We start from the raw sequence: 18,791 nt of genomic DNA, 5'->3' as shown, positions 1-18,791 counted from the left end.
GGCTTCTATGAAGCCACCCTAGAGCAGTGAGTCTGTATTATCTCCTGGCATGTTTCTCATGGTGTGAAATCCTGTATCCTGAGAGCCCCAAGTCAATATACCCTCTCCTTTATCTAGTTGTAAAAACCCAGCCCCTTTGACCAAGCACCCTCGGGATCCAGTCCCAAGAGTATACCCCTGCCCCCTGCAGTACATGCCATCAGGTTAGGTGGCTCCTCTGGCATAGAGTCCATTTCTCCCTCATCAGACCCCTCAGCTGCAATCAGTTATGTTCTGACTTAAGTCTTGTTATAGGCCTGGTAGCCAGGAGAAGGGGAGGGACCAATCTTGAGGGACACCTGTTGCTTCATGGGGAAAGACCTTGGACACGGAATCCCCTTGTGTTAGGGGAGAGGCAGGGAGGGAGGGTACTGCCAGCTCTTCATGGGGAAGGGTGGGCCTCTTCTGCAGGCTCTGAATATTCAGGGAGTCTCCTAGGGAGTCAAATGGTTGGGGATATCCACTAAATGCCCCCATCCCATGTTTTAGGTTCCCACGTTTGATTCTGACTTTGATCTAACAGGCCTGGCTTGGTTGAGTATCTGTTGGCTGTTAGCTACCTTTACCATGGAATCCTGTGCTTGACCTTCAGCTTGCTCTGCTTGGCTATAGCATGAGATGAGGACTTGTTGGCAAGCTACCACAGAGACTCTGCTTCTCACACTTGGTTTTGTTTGTTAACTGACCTCCGTTTTTCATTATCCACTTGCAGGATGTCAATCCAGCTCAGCAATAACCATGGAAGCCCATTGTCCTTGTCTCTTTCATCCACCCTTCCCACATTTGAGACACCCAAATCACCCAGCAGTCATTGCGTTCCCTTGTAGCAGCATGCCATTTCATCTGCAGTCTTCATCATTGTGCCAGGGACTGTCTGTGTCACCTATCCACCAGGGATGGGGGCCTCCGAGCCAGCCAGACAGTGAGTCACTCAGCCTGCTAATGCTGTCTTACCACCTACATTCGTGGGCCACTGGTACCAATTGTGCCAATTTTAGGCTGAGATGGAGTTAGGAGTACAAAACTGGTGAAGTGACATCTCTGAAAGGAAAAGGGAAAAGCAGGATTGAGCAGAGGAACTGTAGAATCTAACAAAGTCTCTACCAGCCCACCAAAAACCTCCAGAGCAGAGGCTGTTTATTAGAGGGGTTTCAAGCTGGTAGAAATGACTAGGTCTTTTTTTTTTTTTTTTCTTCCTGAGATAGAGTCTCACTCTGTCACCCAGGCTAAAGTGCAGTGGCATGATCATGACTCACTGCAACCTCCGCCTCCTAAGCTCAAGCAGTCCTTTCACCTCAGCCTTCTAAGTAGCTGGGACTACAGGCGTGTGCCACCACACTTGGCTAATTTTTTATTTTTTGGACTGACAGTCTCACTAGGTTGCTTTGACTGGTCTTGAACTGCTGGGCTCAAGCAATCCTCCCACCTTAGCCTCCCAAAGTGCTGGAATTACAGATGCGAGCCACTGCACCTGGCCTAAATGGCTAGGTCTTATACCACCACCTTGCTCAGTTATTGGCTGGAAGTTGCCAGAAAAAAAGCATGCTGTCAGCTACCACTGCCTTGCTCAGTTTTGACTAGGTCCCCCTCTCTCCCATAGAATAGTGTGTCCTTATCTTGAAATCTGGCGTGGACCCTGAAGACAGTAACAGGAGAGACTGTCAGCGAACCACACCCCTCACAACTGGGCGGCTGGTACTTTCTTGAAGGTAAATTTGAGTGGCACACCTCACGTTGTCTGCCACAACTTCAAATCCCAGAATAAAACTGACCATGCTTTGGTCATAGTAACAATTAAGTTCCAGAAACAATCAATGACAATTTCACATCAGTCACCTCACCTCCAAACCAGGCTTCTAAATCATGCTAATCAGCAGCGGCCTCACTCTGGTAACTGCATCTCCACAACTAAAGCTCGATCAACTCCTAAATGCTTTTGAAAGTCTGTTAATCCCTCCTAAAACCCTGCCTAAGGTCAGCAGTTTTCTTTATCAGGAGAGACCGTGCCCTACAAGACCGTGCCCTACAGTGCTCTCTTGCTCAGCAAGCAGTGTGTGCAGCTTTTTGTTCTAGGTATCAAACATGGCCTCTCCCTTTTAACACTGTCACGTCTGCCCCTGGCTTTCATCTGACTCCTCCTCATCATTCAAGTCTCAACTGTCTCTTGAGAGGCCTTTGCTGACCACCTTATGTGATGCCCACCACACCCTACCTAACCACACTCTACCCCACTGCCCTATTTCAGTTCTTCATCATGCTTGCCAATTTCAAGTATCTTATTTGTGTTGAACTCCCTCACCCTCTAGAATGTAAACTCCATGAGGCCAGGGGCCTTATCTGTCGTGTTCACAGTGGGAGGGTGAATGAAATAGTTAAGGAGGTGGAAAGATGTTGTTGAAGTTAGTAAAGAGGAAGTCAGTGATGAGGGGCTTGGGACACAGATTTTCTTACCTTAGCAGAGTGCTTGGAACAGAGCAGGGGCTCCCTACAATGAGTTCAAGAATGAATGAAAATACGTGACAGTTCAGTGAAATGTTTAGGGGGAAAAAGCAAGATTTTTAGGGGGTTAAGTGGAGACTAGAAAGAAAGGAATGAATTCACTACGTTTAAATGGAGTTAAATAGAGTATTCTTGTGCAGTGGGGCAGTGGGGCAGTGGGAGGATGCGGGAGGGAATGTAATACATACAACAGAGAATGTAATGGTGGCAGCCACAAAAGACAATTTGATTTTTGTGTCCAACTGAATTTCACCTCTCCGGGCCTGACATCCTAGTGGTTCCACACAAGATAAATCTTTAACATTTTTATTGATACTATCTGGAGGGGATATCATCCAACTGACACAAGTCCAAGGAAAAAAAGGAAATATGATTGTGATGCAGTGAAGAAGAGGGAAGTGACGTGAAATTTCCCTAGATCCTCACAGAAATAAAGACCGCCATAGTTATGACTAATTTATATGTTTACAGACTACTGTCCTCTGTTACCTGTGTATGTAGGTAAAACTTCAAGCATTAAAAAGGCACATTGGAAATAAGCTTCATTAATAGTAGTATTCTCAATAGAAGACACTAGACACGCACTTTACTTAGAGGTCATGTTGGTGTCTATGATAAACAGACGTTTTGCCTCTGACAGCGGAACTTCCTTTCATTTTTCTCATTCGTTTTCTTTGGTGGGTTCATTTTTTTGAATCAACCACACTTCATTATTTCTATTAAGCAATTTGAAAGGACTGTTGTAGCCTGCAGTGTAGTAAACCTTCTCATCAAAAACTTTTCCATCTTCCCTCAAAATGCTTGCTAATGTCAGAAGTTGTTCTTGATTCTTTTGGCCACTAGAAAATCCATCGAAAGACCTACAAAGGAGAAAGGAAATAACCGTGAATGATTTTAATACTGATGTGAATGTCAGTCTGAAGCAAAAAGCGGGTGCTGGTACCGTGAATGCTGGGTGAAGTGCAACTTCAAAGTTACTCCCTCTGGGCCAGGCGAGGTGGTTCACGCCTGTAATCCCAGCACTTTGGGAGGTCGAGGTGGGCGGATCACTTGAGGTCAGGAGTTCGAGACCAGCCTGGCCAACATGGTAAAACCCCATCTCTAATAAAAATACAAAAATTAGCCAGGCATGGTGGCAGGCGCCTGTAGTCCCAGTTACTTGATAGGCTGAAGCAGGAGAATTGCTTGAACCTGGGAGGTGCAGGTTGCAGTGAGCCGAGATCATGCCACTGCACTCCAGCCTGGGCGACAGAGTGCAAGACTCTTTTTCAAAAAAGAAAAATTAAAAAAGCTACTCTCTGTCAGCAGATGAACTGACCACTCCTACCTGTGATTCCTGGTCTCCGTGTGACCTCAGCAGCACTGAGGAAACCCAGCAGGATGCATCCCCTCCTCCCATCTGTTGACAGGTGGATTTGGAACCTACACAATCTCAAGTGCTCTACCCTGTGCTTCTCAAACTTTTAATGTGCATACAGGTCACCTGGGGATTTTGCTACAATGCAGATTCAGGTCTGGGGTGGGGCCTGAGAGTCTGTATTTCTACCAAGCTTCCACACTCATGCCGGTGCTGCTGATCAGAGAACTATACTGACACCCCTGTAGAAGCCCCTTTTCCAGACTCAGTTTTCACTTGAACATTGCCCCTTTTTCCCTCTCCTAGGGAAAAGAATAAGCGCTGGATTACAGATGAATATGATATAGTTTTCACCTCTCTGAATGTATGATCCAAGGGAAGAGAGAAACATTTTGGCAGTTCTCTCTATACATCCTGAGGTTTTTGGTTTGTTTGTTTGTTTGAGACCAGGTCTCACTCTGTCTGTTGCCCAGGCTGGAATACGGTGGGACAGCATACTGCATCCTTGACCTCCTGGGCTCAAGCAGTCCTCCCACCTCAGCCTCCCGAGTTGCTGGAACCACAGGTGCACAATGGACTAATTTTTTAAAAAAATCGGTAGAGACAGGGTCTTACTATGTTACCCAGGCTGGTCTCAAACTCCTGAGCTCAAGTGATCCACCTGCCTTGGCTTCCCAAAGCGTTGGGATTACAGGCATGAGCCACCATGCCCGGCCTCTGAGAAGGGTTTTAAAGAAGGACAGGATCAAAGTGTTGTGGGAGCGTTGAGGACATGATTAAATCTGGGGTAAGGAGAGTCATCTGAATCGGGCCTGAATGGAGGATGGTTTTGCTGAACAAAGAAAGGGCGGTGATAGGAAAGAGACCATAAATCTAAAAATACCAAGTGTTTTCAGAGTGAGGCATAAAATGAGGCCAGGAAGGTGAGTCAGAGCTAGAAGGCAGAACCCTGTGCATTAGCCTAAGGCCTTTTGAGGTTATTTCCAAGGATGTTGAGCAGAAATGTGCAACTTGATCAGATCTGGATTAGAATATAGGTAGATAGATAATAGACTGGTGAGGAAGGATCCAAGCAGGAGGTTGCTATGGGGATGTGGAAGAAAAGACAGTCAAAAGCTTAAAACAAAAGTGGGAAAAGAGAATAAAAGTTTAAGTATAGATTTTACAGTATATAAACAAAAACATCCTGAGATTAAATCATGACAGCACTGACCTAGCTGAGCTGCTGACAGGCAAGCATGATGAATTTGATTTTGAGGGTGAAGAATAAGAAACACTGAGAAACAAAAATTTTCTTAATATGCCTTCTTTGGTATAAGTTCTGTTATCAATGTGCCAGTGCAAAAAATCAATCCTACCACGCTTCAGATGAGGTGTCATCTTTCGAGGGTACAAACCATGTCTGTTTTATATAACAATGTCTACCCAGCACCCAGAACCATTCCTGGCATGCAGTTCCCTTTTAATCCTGCCAAGTGTAGGAATCTCTGCATGCACATGTATACAAAATAAAACACTGCAGGTGAGTTGATATAACTCTTCTGTTCTATCGTTTTCATGTCGATTGAATATAATTCTGAACCACGGGTTAAGAAACATTTTGGGCTAGGCATGGTGGCTCACGCCTGTAGTCCCAGCACTTTGGGAAGCCAAGGTGGGTGGATCACCTGAGGTCAGGAGTTCCAGACTAGCCTGGCCAACATGGGGAAACCCCGTCTCTACTAAAAATACAAAAATTAGCTGGGCATAGTGGGGGCACCTGTAATCCCAGGTACTCGGGAGGCTGAGGCACTTGAATCACTTGAACCTGGGAGGCGGTGGTTGCAGTGAGCCAAGATTGGGCCATTGCATTCCAGCCTGCGCAACAAGAGTGAAACTCTGTCTCAAAAAAAAAAAAAAAGAAAGAAAGAAAGAAAGAAACATTTTGGCTCCTAAATGTATTCTTTATTTCCTTAATGAATAATCAATGCTTAGCATGTTCTGCCTGAAAGGAATTTGTTTTCAAATTCATTTTCCCTTAAAATCAAATATTGAACCCTTTAATTAGAAATAAGCTTTTGTTCTCTGAATGTGTGTTGTTTCACAATGATCTATTCATAGTTTTATTCAGAACACAGACAACATATATGGTGCCTGCCTTGCCAGGGGCTGGAATATATGGACATAGTAACACGCTGTCATATTCTTGAAGTTTCCGTCTATAAATAAGTCACTATTACTTAGAAGAAGAAGAATAGAAGGAAGGGGCCCAGGACAGAGTAGCTGGCTAGGTGGAGAAACTGAAGAAGGCATCACAGAAAAGGTGTCATTTGCACTGTAGGGTGGCAGTGGGCTCTCCAGAAAGAGTGAAAAGAGAGTGCTAGAGCTAGGAATGCCTGATGCTCATGTTCCAAGTGTTTTACACAAATTAACTCATCTGGTCTTCATGGCAACCCTATGAGATAGGTAAGTACTATGATCATATGCATTTTAAAACAAGGAAATTTTAGCAAGGAAAAGTGGACAAATGTGCCTGAGGTCAAAGGTAACAAGATGTGGAAGAACATGGCATGGTCCGTGAAGGGTGAGAAGCCCAAGTGATGGGAAGGGGAGCTGCTGGAGACAGAGCTGGGCCAGGTCATAGGTGGCACTGTGCACTGTGTCAACAATCTGAGCTTCCCTGGGGAAACAAGAGGAATCCGACAGAGATTTTGGGCTTTTGTCATTGTTGTAAGAAAGATCACAGTCCCAGTGTGGAAGAGGGGAGGAAAAGACTGGTGGCAGGGAAGATGGCTTGCAGGCTACTGAAGTGAAATAGTCAAGAAATTATTCAGTTGAGATCAATCAACATCCCAATATCCACTGGGAGTGTCAGGCATGTGCTGAGAACTAGGCTACACAAAGATGACTTAGTGCAGTCCCTAGAAGATGAAGACCCGAGTAAGTCACAATGGTGAAGGAGAGAAGGGAACAAATCCCTCAATCATTTTTGAGGTGAATGGGCCAGATGTGGGAACCAGTTGTCAGGAACAGTGTGCTGATGGTGACGGTAAATTCCTTGCTTAGGAAGCTGTCTTGACTGGGCATGGTAGCTCATGCTTGCAAACCCGATGCTTTGGGAGGCTGAGATAAGTAGATTGCTTGAGCCCAGGAGTTCAAGACCAGCCTGGGCAACATAGTGAAATCCCATCCCTACAAAAAATAATAAATTAGCTGGGCATGGTGGTGGCACACACCACTCAGGAGGCTGAAGTGGGAGGATCCCTTGAGCCCAGATGTTCCCGGCTGCAGTGAGATATCATTATGCCACTATACTCCAGCCTGGACAACAGAGCAAGGCCCTGTCTCAGAAAGAAAAAAAAAAAAAGGAGCCTCTCTGGCTGATGAGGCCCTCGACTGAGACAGGCACTGTAAGATCAGAGAAGATTTGGGAATTGGGGGAAGGTTCATTTTTAGGGTTGTTGAGTTTGATTCCCCCAACCCCAAAGAGAGATGTCCAACAAGTAGGGAAATCAGATCTGGAGACACTTAATAGATTTGAGAATCATTTGACTCACGGAGTTGAAACAATATGAATGGATCGCCCAGAATAAGTCGGCTCTGAAATGAGGGTCTAAAACAGGCGTCAACAGCGATCCTAGGGTGGGGAGCTGAGGAGGGGCCAACAGAGGTAAAGAAATGGGAGAGCAGAAATGACAAGAGAGTGACCCTCTGAAAGTTAAAGGATAAGCAAGTATTAACGGACCAGATTGGTCCACACATGACTGCTGTAAGGGTCACATGGGAGAGGACAGTAACCATGTGACAGATACAGAAGCACTGCTGAGGATGGCAAGGGCAGTCTAAGGAGAGGGTCCGAGTCATACTGGATCATGGTGGTTTGAGGTAAAGGCCATTCCGATAAGGACTTGGATGGAAATGAGGAACATTTATTGGAACTTGGAGGAAAGGTGACCCTTGTCATGACATGGCAAAGAAACTGTGTGTGTGTCCCAGTGTAATGTGGACAGTACAACTTGTGAATTATGAAACAGGATATTTGGGTGAACATTTTCTAAGCCAAATGGGAATGGAAGATGTGGCCTGGCTTCTCTTGATAGTTAAATACAAGAAGAGAGAATGTAAAGAGTAAATTTTTAATCAAAAGGGAAGCAGAACTTAAACATTTGGAAAATTCTTAGCCTATCCATATTAAAAGAAACGAGAAAGCTTGTTCCAGAGAGAACAAGGGTAAGGCCAAGCAACCCTTTGATAAGGAGATGAATGTGGAACTGCCATCTAAACAGAAACCAGGACCTGTTCTCCAGAATAATGGAAGAACGGTGCCAAAGGCATTTCAGAAATTACGAGCTGCCTCTCCCATCACATGCCAAGTTTCAGTGCCTGGCGGGGGCAGTACAATTTCAAAGGAGGGTCTTTGGGCACCTGGGGGGCCTTGGAACTCACTGCCAACACTGCCTCACCACTCTGTTCCCTGCATTCCAGTACAGCCCTCCTTGGATGCCCCAGGTTCAGCTCCAGTGGGCTGAGGTGTGGCCTGGGCTGCTATGGCTGTCCCCTCCCCGGAAGGTGCAGGCAGTTAACCTCAGCAGCATCCATGTGGTGCCACCTCTGCCAGTACACGAGCTGTGGGGGCGTGGCTACCTCCACCTTGAAGGATGGAGCTGCCCAGGGCCTTGGATATGTGACCCAAGCAGAGGGCCACAGTGAGAGCAAAGCTACTGCAGTGAGTCCCCAATAGGGAAAATGGCTAACAGAGCCGTGGGAGCAGGGCACACTAGACTGGGAGGGCCACTGGTGTGTAATTTGAGCCTGGTAGGACTGCCCCTGGGGTTCCTCCAACTATGAGAGCTGCAGTGGGTTTGGGCCTCCAAAGCCATGGGCAGGGACAATTGAAGCCTTGGGGGCCCAACCTCTGTTCAGCAGAGCTTCACAAGTGGGACCTTCATCCCAGTGGGCCCAGAGGGAAAAGCTTTGAGTCACAGAAAATTAATCTGAAGATTTAGAACTTACTTGGAACCTGTTACCCATTTCTTTTTTCCCATTTCTTCATTTTGGAATGTGGTATTTGTCCTATGTCTGTCCTACCATTTTTTTTTTTTTTGGAAGCATATAACATGTTTGATTTCACAGGTTCATAGATGGAGGGGAATCGGCCTCAGGATAAACTGTACCTTGAGCCTCAGATTTGATTTTGATGATCTTTAGATGAATTTAGACTTTTGAGTTGATGCTGGAATGAATTAAGACTTTTGGGGCTATTGGGATAGAATGAATATATTCTGCATGTGAGATGATATGAATTTTACAGGGTCAGGGCAGAAAGCTATGAAGTCCATGTTTATGTCTCCCCAAAATTCATATATACATTTTTTTTTTTTTTTTTTGAGACAGGGTCTTACTCTGTCACACAGGCTGGAGTGCATTGGTGCAATTACGGCTCACTCAGCCTCGACCTTCTGGGCCCAAGTGATCCTCCTACCTCAGCCTCCCAAGTAGCTGGGACCACAGGCATGTGCCACCAGGCCTGGCATATATATATATATATATATATATTTTTTTTTTTTTTTAGTAGAGATGGGGACTTGCTATGTTGCCCAGGCTAGTCTCTAACTCCCAGGCTAAAGTGATCCACCTGCCTCAGCCTCCCAAAGTGCTGGGCCTCAAAATTCATATTTTGAAAACCTAATCACTAATGTGATAGTATTAGATGAGGCCTTTGGAAAGTGATTAGGTCATGAGGGTAGAGCCTTGTAAAACATGTCCAATAAAGCTACCTTGCCTCTTCTACCACATTAGGACATTTCTGAGAAGGTTCCATCTGTGAACCAGGAAACAGGCCCTTACCAGTCACTGAAACTGCCGGCACCTTAAACTTGAACTTTCTTGTCTCCAGAAATGTGAGAGACAAATTTCTGTTTTTCATAAACTACCCAGCCCATGGTATTTTGTTACAGCAGCCTGAACAAACTAAGACTTTTGTTTAAGGTACTTTTGTTCAGATCTAACTATATTGCAGTCTTTTGTTTTGGGGGCATATAATTTGCACCGTGTCTTATATGAAGGGCATGCAATAGACTCATTAAATGAAGTGATTATTATCTTGTGACAGGCCTCAGTAACATATACAACAAAGCCAGTAGGAAAACATCACAAAATGCATTAGACCTAATTTTATGGAAGGGTGAAAAGCCTTTTGAAATTGCATTGGAGCTAAACTGTAAGTAAAACTAGCAGTCAGCAATGCTATAAATTATCTACCACTTACCGTACAAACACAGTCATTTCGGCTCTATCTTCAATGAAGACATCTGACTCTAAAGGCCTGGGCGGATCAAATTGCTGTTCAGAGGGAATATACAGGGAAATGGTAATAGTAGACTCACTAAAAGGACCTGAACCAGGCTCCACGTAGCTTGTCACTGGAGCTGTCATCTTTATTTTCATCTCTGTGACATAAAAATGAAAGCAAATTTAGTGTATTTTTGACAGCTTTAAACATTTAACCTATTCTGTTTTGATCTGGGTTTCTTGATTTACTTCACATTATTGACATATTTACCTTCAAGATAATTTTCATCTTAAAACAGTAAGGCCAAAATTACTAAACTGCTCACTGCCCATATTAAACCACTTTCTGTAATACTGATATTCTGGGTTAATAAATTCTTAATTTTAGAGATAAAAGGGGAAATTAGAGATTACATGGTCAGTAAACTCTTTTTTCTTACAATCAGAAAATGAGGTCCCACAGGCTAAGAGACCTGCTAAAATATAAATAGCGGCAAAGCCAGACCAAAAGCTATGACTTGATGCTTCTAATCTTGGTACCTTCTTGCCTCCCGATGTCTCTGATCCTACCAGTCAGCAAATTATCTTGAAGTGTTAGCTATGGAAAAGGACTTATCACACGTTACACCAAACCCCAGTTCATCCAGCAAAATCAGAGAACAGAGGTTGAAAAGTAATACCCAGTGGAACTCTGGTCCTGAGGAGTCTTGTCTGAAAACAAGACAAGTCTTTGATGACTTGCTTTTTTTTCTATTATAAAGGATATTTCTTTGACAAGCTAAAACTCAATAAGAAACCCAGGGACTCTTTCACAATATGCATAATTACAAGGAAAACTGCTTTTACCTTTCTCATTTTTGCCTTGAATGTAGCTGTTCAGTCTCGTAAAGCCCGTCTGGATGGCTGAATCCCAGTCCATAGACTCCACGGACGTGCTGACCCACTTGGCTGGTCCATAGCGTCGGATCTCATAACTTCCGGGCTAAAGCGGAACAGAGAAAACTTCGAGAAGCAATTCTAAGAGGGTAGGAGTGAGATGCAAAAATACCGGTGCCATGATCTCGGGTCGACCTGCAGCCGGCCTGTCTAGGGGCTGCACCGCCCTGGGGTCCAGCCCGAGGTCCCCGCTCCTTAGGTCTGGGAGGTGCCCCTCCACGAGGTTCCCCTCCTTGCGATTAGGGACCGCAGCGGCCCCAACCCCACACGCTGGGGACTCGATTCACACTTTAAAGACAAGCACCTATTACACCCCCTCGCTTCGGAGGGTTCCACCACGCGTTCTGGGACGTAACCAGTTCCTCCTCGCCCTACCACCCCGCAAAGACAAGAAATTGAGATGGGACCTGCGCTGGGGTAGAGGGGAGGGTAGACCTAAATGACCTGGGTTTCTCGTTTGTGTAGGATACGGGGTAGGGACTCGGACCATTTAAAGAATTCTACTTTTTACTTAACTCTATGGGACCCGCTGGCCTCATGGCAAATCAGCCCGAAGGCTGGCCCAGCCCTTCCGCTCCTGAGTCGGCGCCTACCTGGGAGCCCGCGTCCTCCGGGGCCTTCCAGCCCGGCGTCTCTACGGCTTGGGCTGCCGCGTCCTCGGCCGCCCCGGGGTCTGGCTGGAGCGGTTCGGCCATGGGCGGCGCCGGCGCTCTGGGAGCCTGGCCAGCCGCTCCAAGGGCCGGTACCCCGGGCCGTCCCACCCGCGTGTGCGCGCCCCGCCGCGGCCCCGAGTCCCCGCCCCGCAGACCCTGTTCCTCCTCCCCGCCGGGCGGGAGACCCGAGCCCGCCGATGCGCCTAACTCTGGACCGCGAGGGGGCGCCGCTACCAAGGCGGGGCCGGCTCACGACCCGGGACAGCTGCGGCCGGAGTTGCGCGCCCTGCCCTGGCTCCTCCGCGGGGACAGGGAACCGCACCTCGCTTCGGCCCGCCTTCTTTTGGGGCACCTCCCGCCCCCGTCCCTGCCCTTGTTTTTGAGAGAAAGGCAGGCAGAGATGGCCCCGCGGGCAGTCGCGGGTGGCGCTGTTTCTGTGCAACCGGTTTGGGCGCCTCTGCCGCGGCCTGGCCCGCGCTGGGAACCGCGGGCACTGAGCCGCCAAGAGGTTGTCCCAGCGCCGCCGCGAGCAGAGAAAGGCCGGAGGGGGTGCCTGGCTACCCGCCCCCCGTGGCCCGTGCCCGCACTCCTGGGGCTCAGCCAGGGCGAATGGTCGTACTCATCCCAAGAAGGTGTCCTAGGTACCAGACAGCTTTCAGCGTCCCTTGCGGAGGAGGTGGTGGGACCACAGACACATGGGGAGAATCTGGAACTGTTCTGGTTTCTGAACTTCCCCGACAGGACCCCAAACCCTCTGAGTCATCCCCCCAGGCTTAACGGGACTCGGGGAGAGTTAGTGCGGAGGCCAGACACTAGTGCTTTTCAAGAATTTTGGTTACCAAGGCTTTCCGGAGCCGAGCGAGGTGCGGCTCTGTTTCCCAACACCCGCGCTCCGCCCGCCAGGCCGACCCCGCGTTACTGTCCCCTGCGGCGGAGACCCGGCGCGGCTCCGGCGTCCTCCAGAGGACCCCCATCGTGGGAAGCCAGAGCTCCGAGGCTCCCCGGGGCTACGGGGCCGCCGCAGAAGCAGCAGGCCCTCCCCACGCGAAAACCAGCGGACAGAAGGGTGGCCACGTGAAAAGCAATGGTGACGTCCCCCAAGGGTGAAGGGGAGTTGGCCCCTGTGAACAGAAGAGGCAGCCGGGGCCACTGGCAATGACATGGAGCCAGCACCCCCTAGTCAGGGTGCTGAGGCCAAAGGGGAGCCTCCCTGCCCCGCAAGGAGACTCCCAAGAAGATGAAATTGTCTTTCAAGGCCAGGCATGGTGGCTCATGCCTGTAATCCCTGCATTTTGGGAGGCCAAGACTGGGGGAATCGCTTGAACCCAGGAGTTCCAGACCAGACTGGGCAACATGTCGAAAACCCATCTCTACAATACTACAATAAAATAGCGTTGATGGTATAGTGGTGAGCATAGCTGCCTTCCAAGAAAAAAAAAAAAAAAAGCTGGGTGTGCTGGGGTTGTGATCTCAGCTACTCCCGAGGCTGAGCTGGGAGGATCCGCTTGAGCCTGGGGAGGTCGAAGCTGCAGTGAGCCGAGATCACGCCACTGCACTCTAACCTGTCTTTAAAAAAAAAAAAAAAAAAAAAAAATCTCTTTCAAGAAGGCTTTCTAAGAGCAGCTTGTCCTTCAAGACAAATGGGAAGGAGGGTGGGGTGCTGCTTCTGCCTCCTCACCTATGGACGAAGGGCAGGAGCGGGGCGGGAGGAGATCAGTGCCTGCAGCGACAAGGGCACTGCCCAGGAAGGGAAGGCTATTGCTACCCCTGACAGCCGGGAGCCCCAGGCCAAGAGGGCAGAGGCAGTGCTGCCTCAGAAGAAGAGGCAGGGCCCCAGGCTACAGAGCTGTCCGCTGCCTTGGGGCGGAGAATGGCCCTACACCAGCCCACGCTGAGCAGAATGAATAGTGGGGTGGGCCAGGTGGTTGATCTCTAAGCTGCAAAAACTGCTGTTGTTGTGAGGTCACTGCCTAGACCTGGTGCCCTGGCTGCCCTCCTGTGCCCAGAAAGGAAGGGGCTATTGCATCCTACCAGCTACATTCCCTTTCCTTCTCTCCCTCCTGTGGATTCTCCAATCCGCCATCTGGCTTTCCTCTTAAGACCAGTTGAAGATGGTCCCTTACAGCCTCCCAAGTTAGATTAGTGATATGAAATCCTCCTTTCCCTGGCCCTGCCTCCTTCCCTGTCCCCAGCCCTGCAGAAGGCAATTTTTGGTTTTCTTCCCCAATTATTTTCCAAGTAGGTTTTGTTTACCCTACTCCCCAAGTCCCTGAGCCAGAAGTTGGGTGCTTCAACTTCCAAACCTTGAGGGTCCAGCCTCCCCCGTGTTGAGTTTTTACTCTCTGGTGCTCTGCCTAGTGTTACCTGGGCTGGGGGAAAGCGGGGGACACTGCCCTGCCTAGGGTTCTGTTCAAGTTCAAACCTTCAGCTTGTGAATCAGCTGTGTCTCTTTTTTTGACTTGGTAAGCACGTATTAGGCTTTGGGGCCAGGGAGAGGTCTGTAATGTGAAATAACTTCTTCTTACCTTTTCTTCTCTAATTTTTATAAATAACTTTTCATGGCCAAACCCCAGATTTGTATTTTTTTTTTTTTTCTAACTGCTAAAACCATTCTCTTCCACCTGGTTTTATTATAACAATTGGAAAAGGAATACATGTCCCTTAAATTTTTTTTGTTAGATGTATTCTTTATTTTTTCCAAGAGATTTATTGAGATATAATTCATATACAATATAGTTCACCCATTTAGAGTGAACTAGTCAACAGTTTTTAGGATCTTTAGAACTGGGCAACCATCATCACAAGGTGAGAACATTTTCATCACTCCCCACCCTTAAAGAAACTCTGTAACCTTTAACCACCACCTCCCAATTCCCTATTCCCCATGCCTAGGCAACTACTAATTTGTTCTGTGTCTCTATAGTTTTGTCTATTTAGAACATTTCATATGAATGGACTCATAATAGTATGTGATCCTTTGTGACTGGTTTATTTAACTTGGCAGAATGTTTTCAAGGTTCATCTGTGTTGTGGCAGTACACCATTTCTTTTCATAGCTGATTAATAGTCCATTGGATAAACATTTTATTTATCAGTTCATCAGATGAGGGACATTTGGGCCATTTTCAGCTTTTGGTTATTATAAATAAAGCTGCTATACATGTTTATGTACATGTTTCTGTGTGCATGTATGTTTTCATGTCTCTTGGGTAAACATCTAGGAGTGGAAGTTCTGGGTCAAATGGTAACTGTATGTCTCTTATGTTTAACTTTTTGAGGAACTGCCAGACTGCTTTTTTGCCACTTTACATTCTCACCAGCAGGGTATGAGCATTCTATTTCTCCACATCCTCGTCAACACGTGTTATTATCTGGCTTTTGGATTCTAATCATCCTAGCAGGTGTGTGCTATGGTTTGAATGTTTGTCTCTCCGGAAACTCATGTTGAAACTGAATCCCCAATATGGCAGTATTGAAAGGTGGGGCCTTAAAAGGTGATTGGGTGGTGAGGGCTCTGAAATCCATCCATCCATGGGATAATGGATTAATGGATTATTGGGTTAGCACAAGAATGGGACTTGTGGCTTTATAAGAGGAAGGAGAGAGACCTGTGCTAGCACACTGAACCCCGTCACCATGTAATGCTCTGTGCTGTCACAGGACTCTGAAGAGAGTCCCCACCAGCAGGAAGGCCCTCACCAGATGTGGCCCCTTGACCTGGAACTTCCCAACCTCCATAACTGTAGAAAATAAATTCCTTTTCTTTATAAACTACCCAGATTCAGATTTTCTGTTATAAGCAATAGAAAATAGACTAAAACAGTGCACCTGGTGCTTCAAAATATTTTTTGAGATATAATTCGCATAGCATCAGTCACTATTTTAAAGTGTACAATTCAGTGATTTTTAGTATATTCACTATGTTATACAAACATCATTACTACTAATTTCTAATTCTAGTATATTCCATCAGTCCAAACAGAAACTCCATGTATTTTAGCAATCACTGTTCATCTCCCTTGCCCCAACCTCTTGCAGCCACAAATCTACTTTCTGTCTCTATCGATTTGCCTCTTCTGGATATTTCGTACAAATGGAATCATGTATTATAATATGTGATATTTAGGCCAGGCGCAGTTGTTCACGCCTGTAATCCCAGCACTTTGGGAGGCTAAGGCGGGCAGATCACCTGAGGTTGGGAGTTCGAATCCAGCCTGACCAACATGGAGAAACCCCATCTCTACTGAAAATACAAAATTAGCCAGGTGTGGTGGCACATGCCTGTAATCCAGCTACTCGGGAGGCTGAAGCAGGAGAATCGCTTGAACCTGGGAGGTAGAGATTGCAGTGAGCCGAGATCCTGCCATTGCACTCAAGCCTGGGCAACAAGAGTGAAACTCCGTCTCAAAACAAACAAACAAAAAAACAATTATATGTGATATTTTGCAACTGGCTGCTTACTCTTAGTGTAATGTTTTCCTTTATGTTGTAGCATTACCAGTACTTAATTTCTTTTTAATTGCCAGAAAATATCCATTGTATGGGCCTAGTGCTTCTAAAGCATTTGATGTCTTCTCTTTTCCTTGCCCTTCCCTGCCCAAACAACTGTGCAGTGGCCTGAGGACTCATGGCACTTTCTAGTGGTTCTGTCAGATATATTATTATGCAGAGCTAAGTTTGATTTACTTAGTAAAGGCTAAATAATGAATGTTTACTTATTTTTAAAAATAGCTTGTTTAGTTTAACTATGTAACAGATGTGATCCATTGCTTAGGTGACTTTGCAAAGTTGAAAATACAACTTTATCACAGGTCTTTTTTAAAAAAAGAAAAAGGATGTAATTTACGTCATTGCTTAATAAATCTGTTATTTTAATCTACAGAGTATTTTTACATTTATCAATGTCTTTTTTGGAGGGCAATATTTTATTTGCGGAAAATCTGAGGCTAAATTTGGAGACATTTATTTTTTAGGGTTTGGAATATGCAGTTAGTGAAGGTAATAGCAGATGACTAGGCTGCATTATCTGTATTTACAAGGCAGTAACTAGTCATATAAAAGAACAGAGGAAGAAAAGAAAAGGATTTATTTCGAAATCATAGGATTTCAGTTTAGAACAAGTTTAATAAAGTTTAGTAAAGTTTAACAAACTTTAAATTTTTTAAATTAAAGTTCATAAACAATCTTCATTCAAGTTTTATATTGTTATTTTAAAATAATTGAGTTAGTTTTAGTTTTCTTGTCAATTAATTTTTTATTAGCTTATATTTCATCAATGTTTATGTGACACTATGAAGCAGATATTTTATTTAAGCTTTACAGCAAATTTTGAGATAAGTTCTATTTTCCACATTTGGAAATCTATGAGCTGATGGGGGAGGGGCAGAGCACCCAAATGTTTCTTCTTTTTGTCTTTCAAAAGTACTATTTATCTTCAGTTAACAAGCAATATTTTATTTTTGTATTTCTTCATTTATTCATTTATTTAGAGACAAGGTCTTACTCTGTCACCCAAGCTGGAGTGCAGTGGTATAATCACGGCTCATGCAGCCTCGGCCTCCCCAGGCTCAAGCAATCCTCCCACCTCAGCCTCCTGAGTAACTGAGATTACAGGGGCATGCTACCACACCTGGCTAATTTTTTGGTTGTTTTTGTAGAGAAAGGGTTTTGTCACATTGCCCAGGCTGGTCTTGAACTCCCGGGCTCAAGTAATCTGCCTACCTTGGCCTCAGAAAGTGCTGGGATTATAGGCCTGAGCCACCGTGCCTGGCCTTACAAGTGGTATTTTAGGAACAGATATTTAGCATTGTGTTTGGTGAGGAAAGACTAAGTTATGCTGTGGAAACAACTTCACATAGCACTGGCCATAAGCAACAGCTGATTCCTTGCTCATGCAGAGTCCTCTCTGGGTCTGAATGAGGATTTTGGACAGCCCCTTTCCATGAGATGGTACAGCGTGGCGCCTCCACGATCACCCTGGCAAGGGAAGAGAGCACTGAGAGACCCACACCAGTAATACAGCCAGTTCTCATTATTTGTGGTAGTTACATTCCTTAAAGTAACCATAAACACCAACTTAGTAAATACTGACCCATTGCTCCCAGGGGAAATATAGAATTAGGTTCCTGTAAGCCTCTGGTCACGCTATTTTCAGTAACCAGTCAATACATAACCTTGTTTTATGTGTGTTTCTGCATAAATATATCTTAACAGGTGTTGTTGATTCATTAACATTGAACTCACAACCAACAGCATTATAACTCATGACTGAATGACACACATATCTTCTCCATAAGGCACATCACAGCCTTCTTGCACTTAGGAACACCAGACAGCACATCGGCCCTAAGCCTGGGGGCTGTCTTTTGTTTTGTTTTGTTTTTGTTTTTGAGACGGAGTCTCGCCCTGTCGCCCAGGCTGTTGTGCAGTGGTGTGATCTCCACTCACTGCAACCTCCACGTCCCGGGTTCAAGCGATTCTCCTGCCCCACTAGCTGCCCGAGTAGCTGCGATTACAGGTGCATGCCTCCATACGCCTGAGGACTGTTTTAAACAGCAAACAAAAAGCACAAAAATGCAAAAACGGTGGCACTCCATAGACTGTGAAATGGACATTGTCTACCGCACGAGAGCTAAAACAAGACAGAGCTTGCCTCATCCAACTTCAGCTAGGAATGTGTGCACTGGGCAACCTGTATTTTCCAAAGCTCTGTGCCTGCATATGTCTGAGAGTGACCAGAAAATGCTGTGAGTATTGACTGTGGAGTTACAAAGACATTTTAGCAAGCAGGCAAATTTGCAAATATGCAAATATGGAATTTGTGAATAATGAGGATCAACTGTAAATGCTTCCTGCAGTAAGTTACATAGGTTGTTTCCATCCACTTTCATTGACCAAAGCAAGTCACCGGGCCTTGATTAACCTCAAGGGGGTGCAAAAATGCTATCGATCTGTGTTTTTAAAGGAGAGCTCAAAATATTTGAGAAAAGCCTGTCTGTAATATCACTGAGTCACACGTTGTTTATTTATTCCATACT

The 18,791-nt window shown here is 45.9% G+C and overlaps 1 protein-coding gene across 2 annotated transcripts; it reads right to left on the bottom strand.

Annotated features, from left to right (window-relative positions):
* Nucleotides 1–707: 707 nt before the first annotated feature.
* LOC105465708 (heme binding protein 2) lies at nucleotides 708–12,069 on the bottom strand. 2 transcript variants are annotated; one of them, XR_011623414.1, is made up of 5 exons: nucleotides 11,695–12,069; nucleotides 11,012–11,147; nucleotides 10,143–10,323; nucleotides 3,124–3,398; nucleotides 708–1,080 (listed from the first exon to the last, which is right to left on the bottom strand). XR_011623414.1 is itself a non-coding variant. In XM_011714279.3 (4 exons), exons 1-4 carry the CDS (start codon nucleotides 11,794–11,796, stop codon nucleotides 3,200–3,202), a joined length of 618 nt encoding a protein of 205 aa, XP_011712581.1. In that variant the 5' UTR covers nucleotides 11,797–12,069; the 3' UTR covers nucleotides 2,829–3,199. The 2 variants fall into 2 exon arrangements, 1 of the variants encoding a protein (XP_011712581.1); XM_011714279.3 differs by lacking the exon at nucleotides 708–1,080 and having other exon boundaries at nucleotides 2,829–3,398.
* Between the last annotated feature and the right edge of the window lie 6,722 nt (nucleotides 12,070–18,791).

Source organism: Macaca nemestrina, chromosome 5, assembly GCF_043159975.1.
Source record: "Macaca nemestrina isolate mMacNem1 chromosome 5, mMacNem.hap1, whole genome shotgun sequence".
Lineage (NCBI taxonomy): Eukaryota > Metazoa > Chordata > Mammalia > Primates > Cercopithecidae > Macaca > Macaca nemestrina.
This window is presented reverse-complemented; position numbering and strand designations above follow the sequence as displayed.

Excerpts from the sequence above, each read along its gene's own strand:
- LOC105465708 (XM_011714279.3), bottom strand. The coding sequence starts at position 11,796 with ATGGCCGAACCGCTCCAGCCAGACCCCGGGGCGGCCGAGGACGCGGCA. Across the intron at positions 10,324-11,011 it reads TCAAGGCAAAAATGAGAAAG|AGATGAAAATAAAGATGACA; the intron begins GTAAAAGCAGTT and ends TTTATGTCACAG. Across the intron at positions 3,399-10,142 it reads GAAATGACTGTGTTTGTACG|GTCTTTCGATGGATTTTCTA; the intron begins GTAAGTGGTAGA and ends TCTCCTTTGTAG.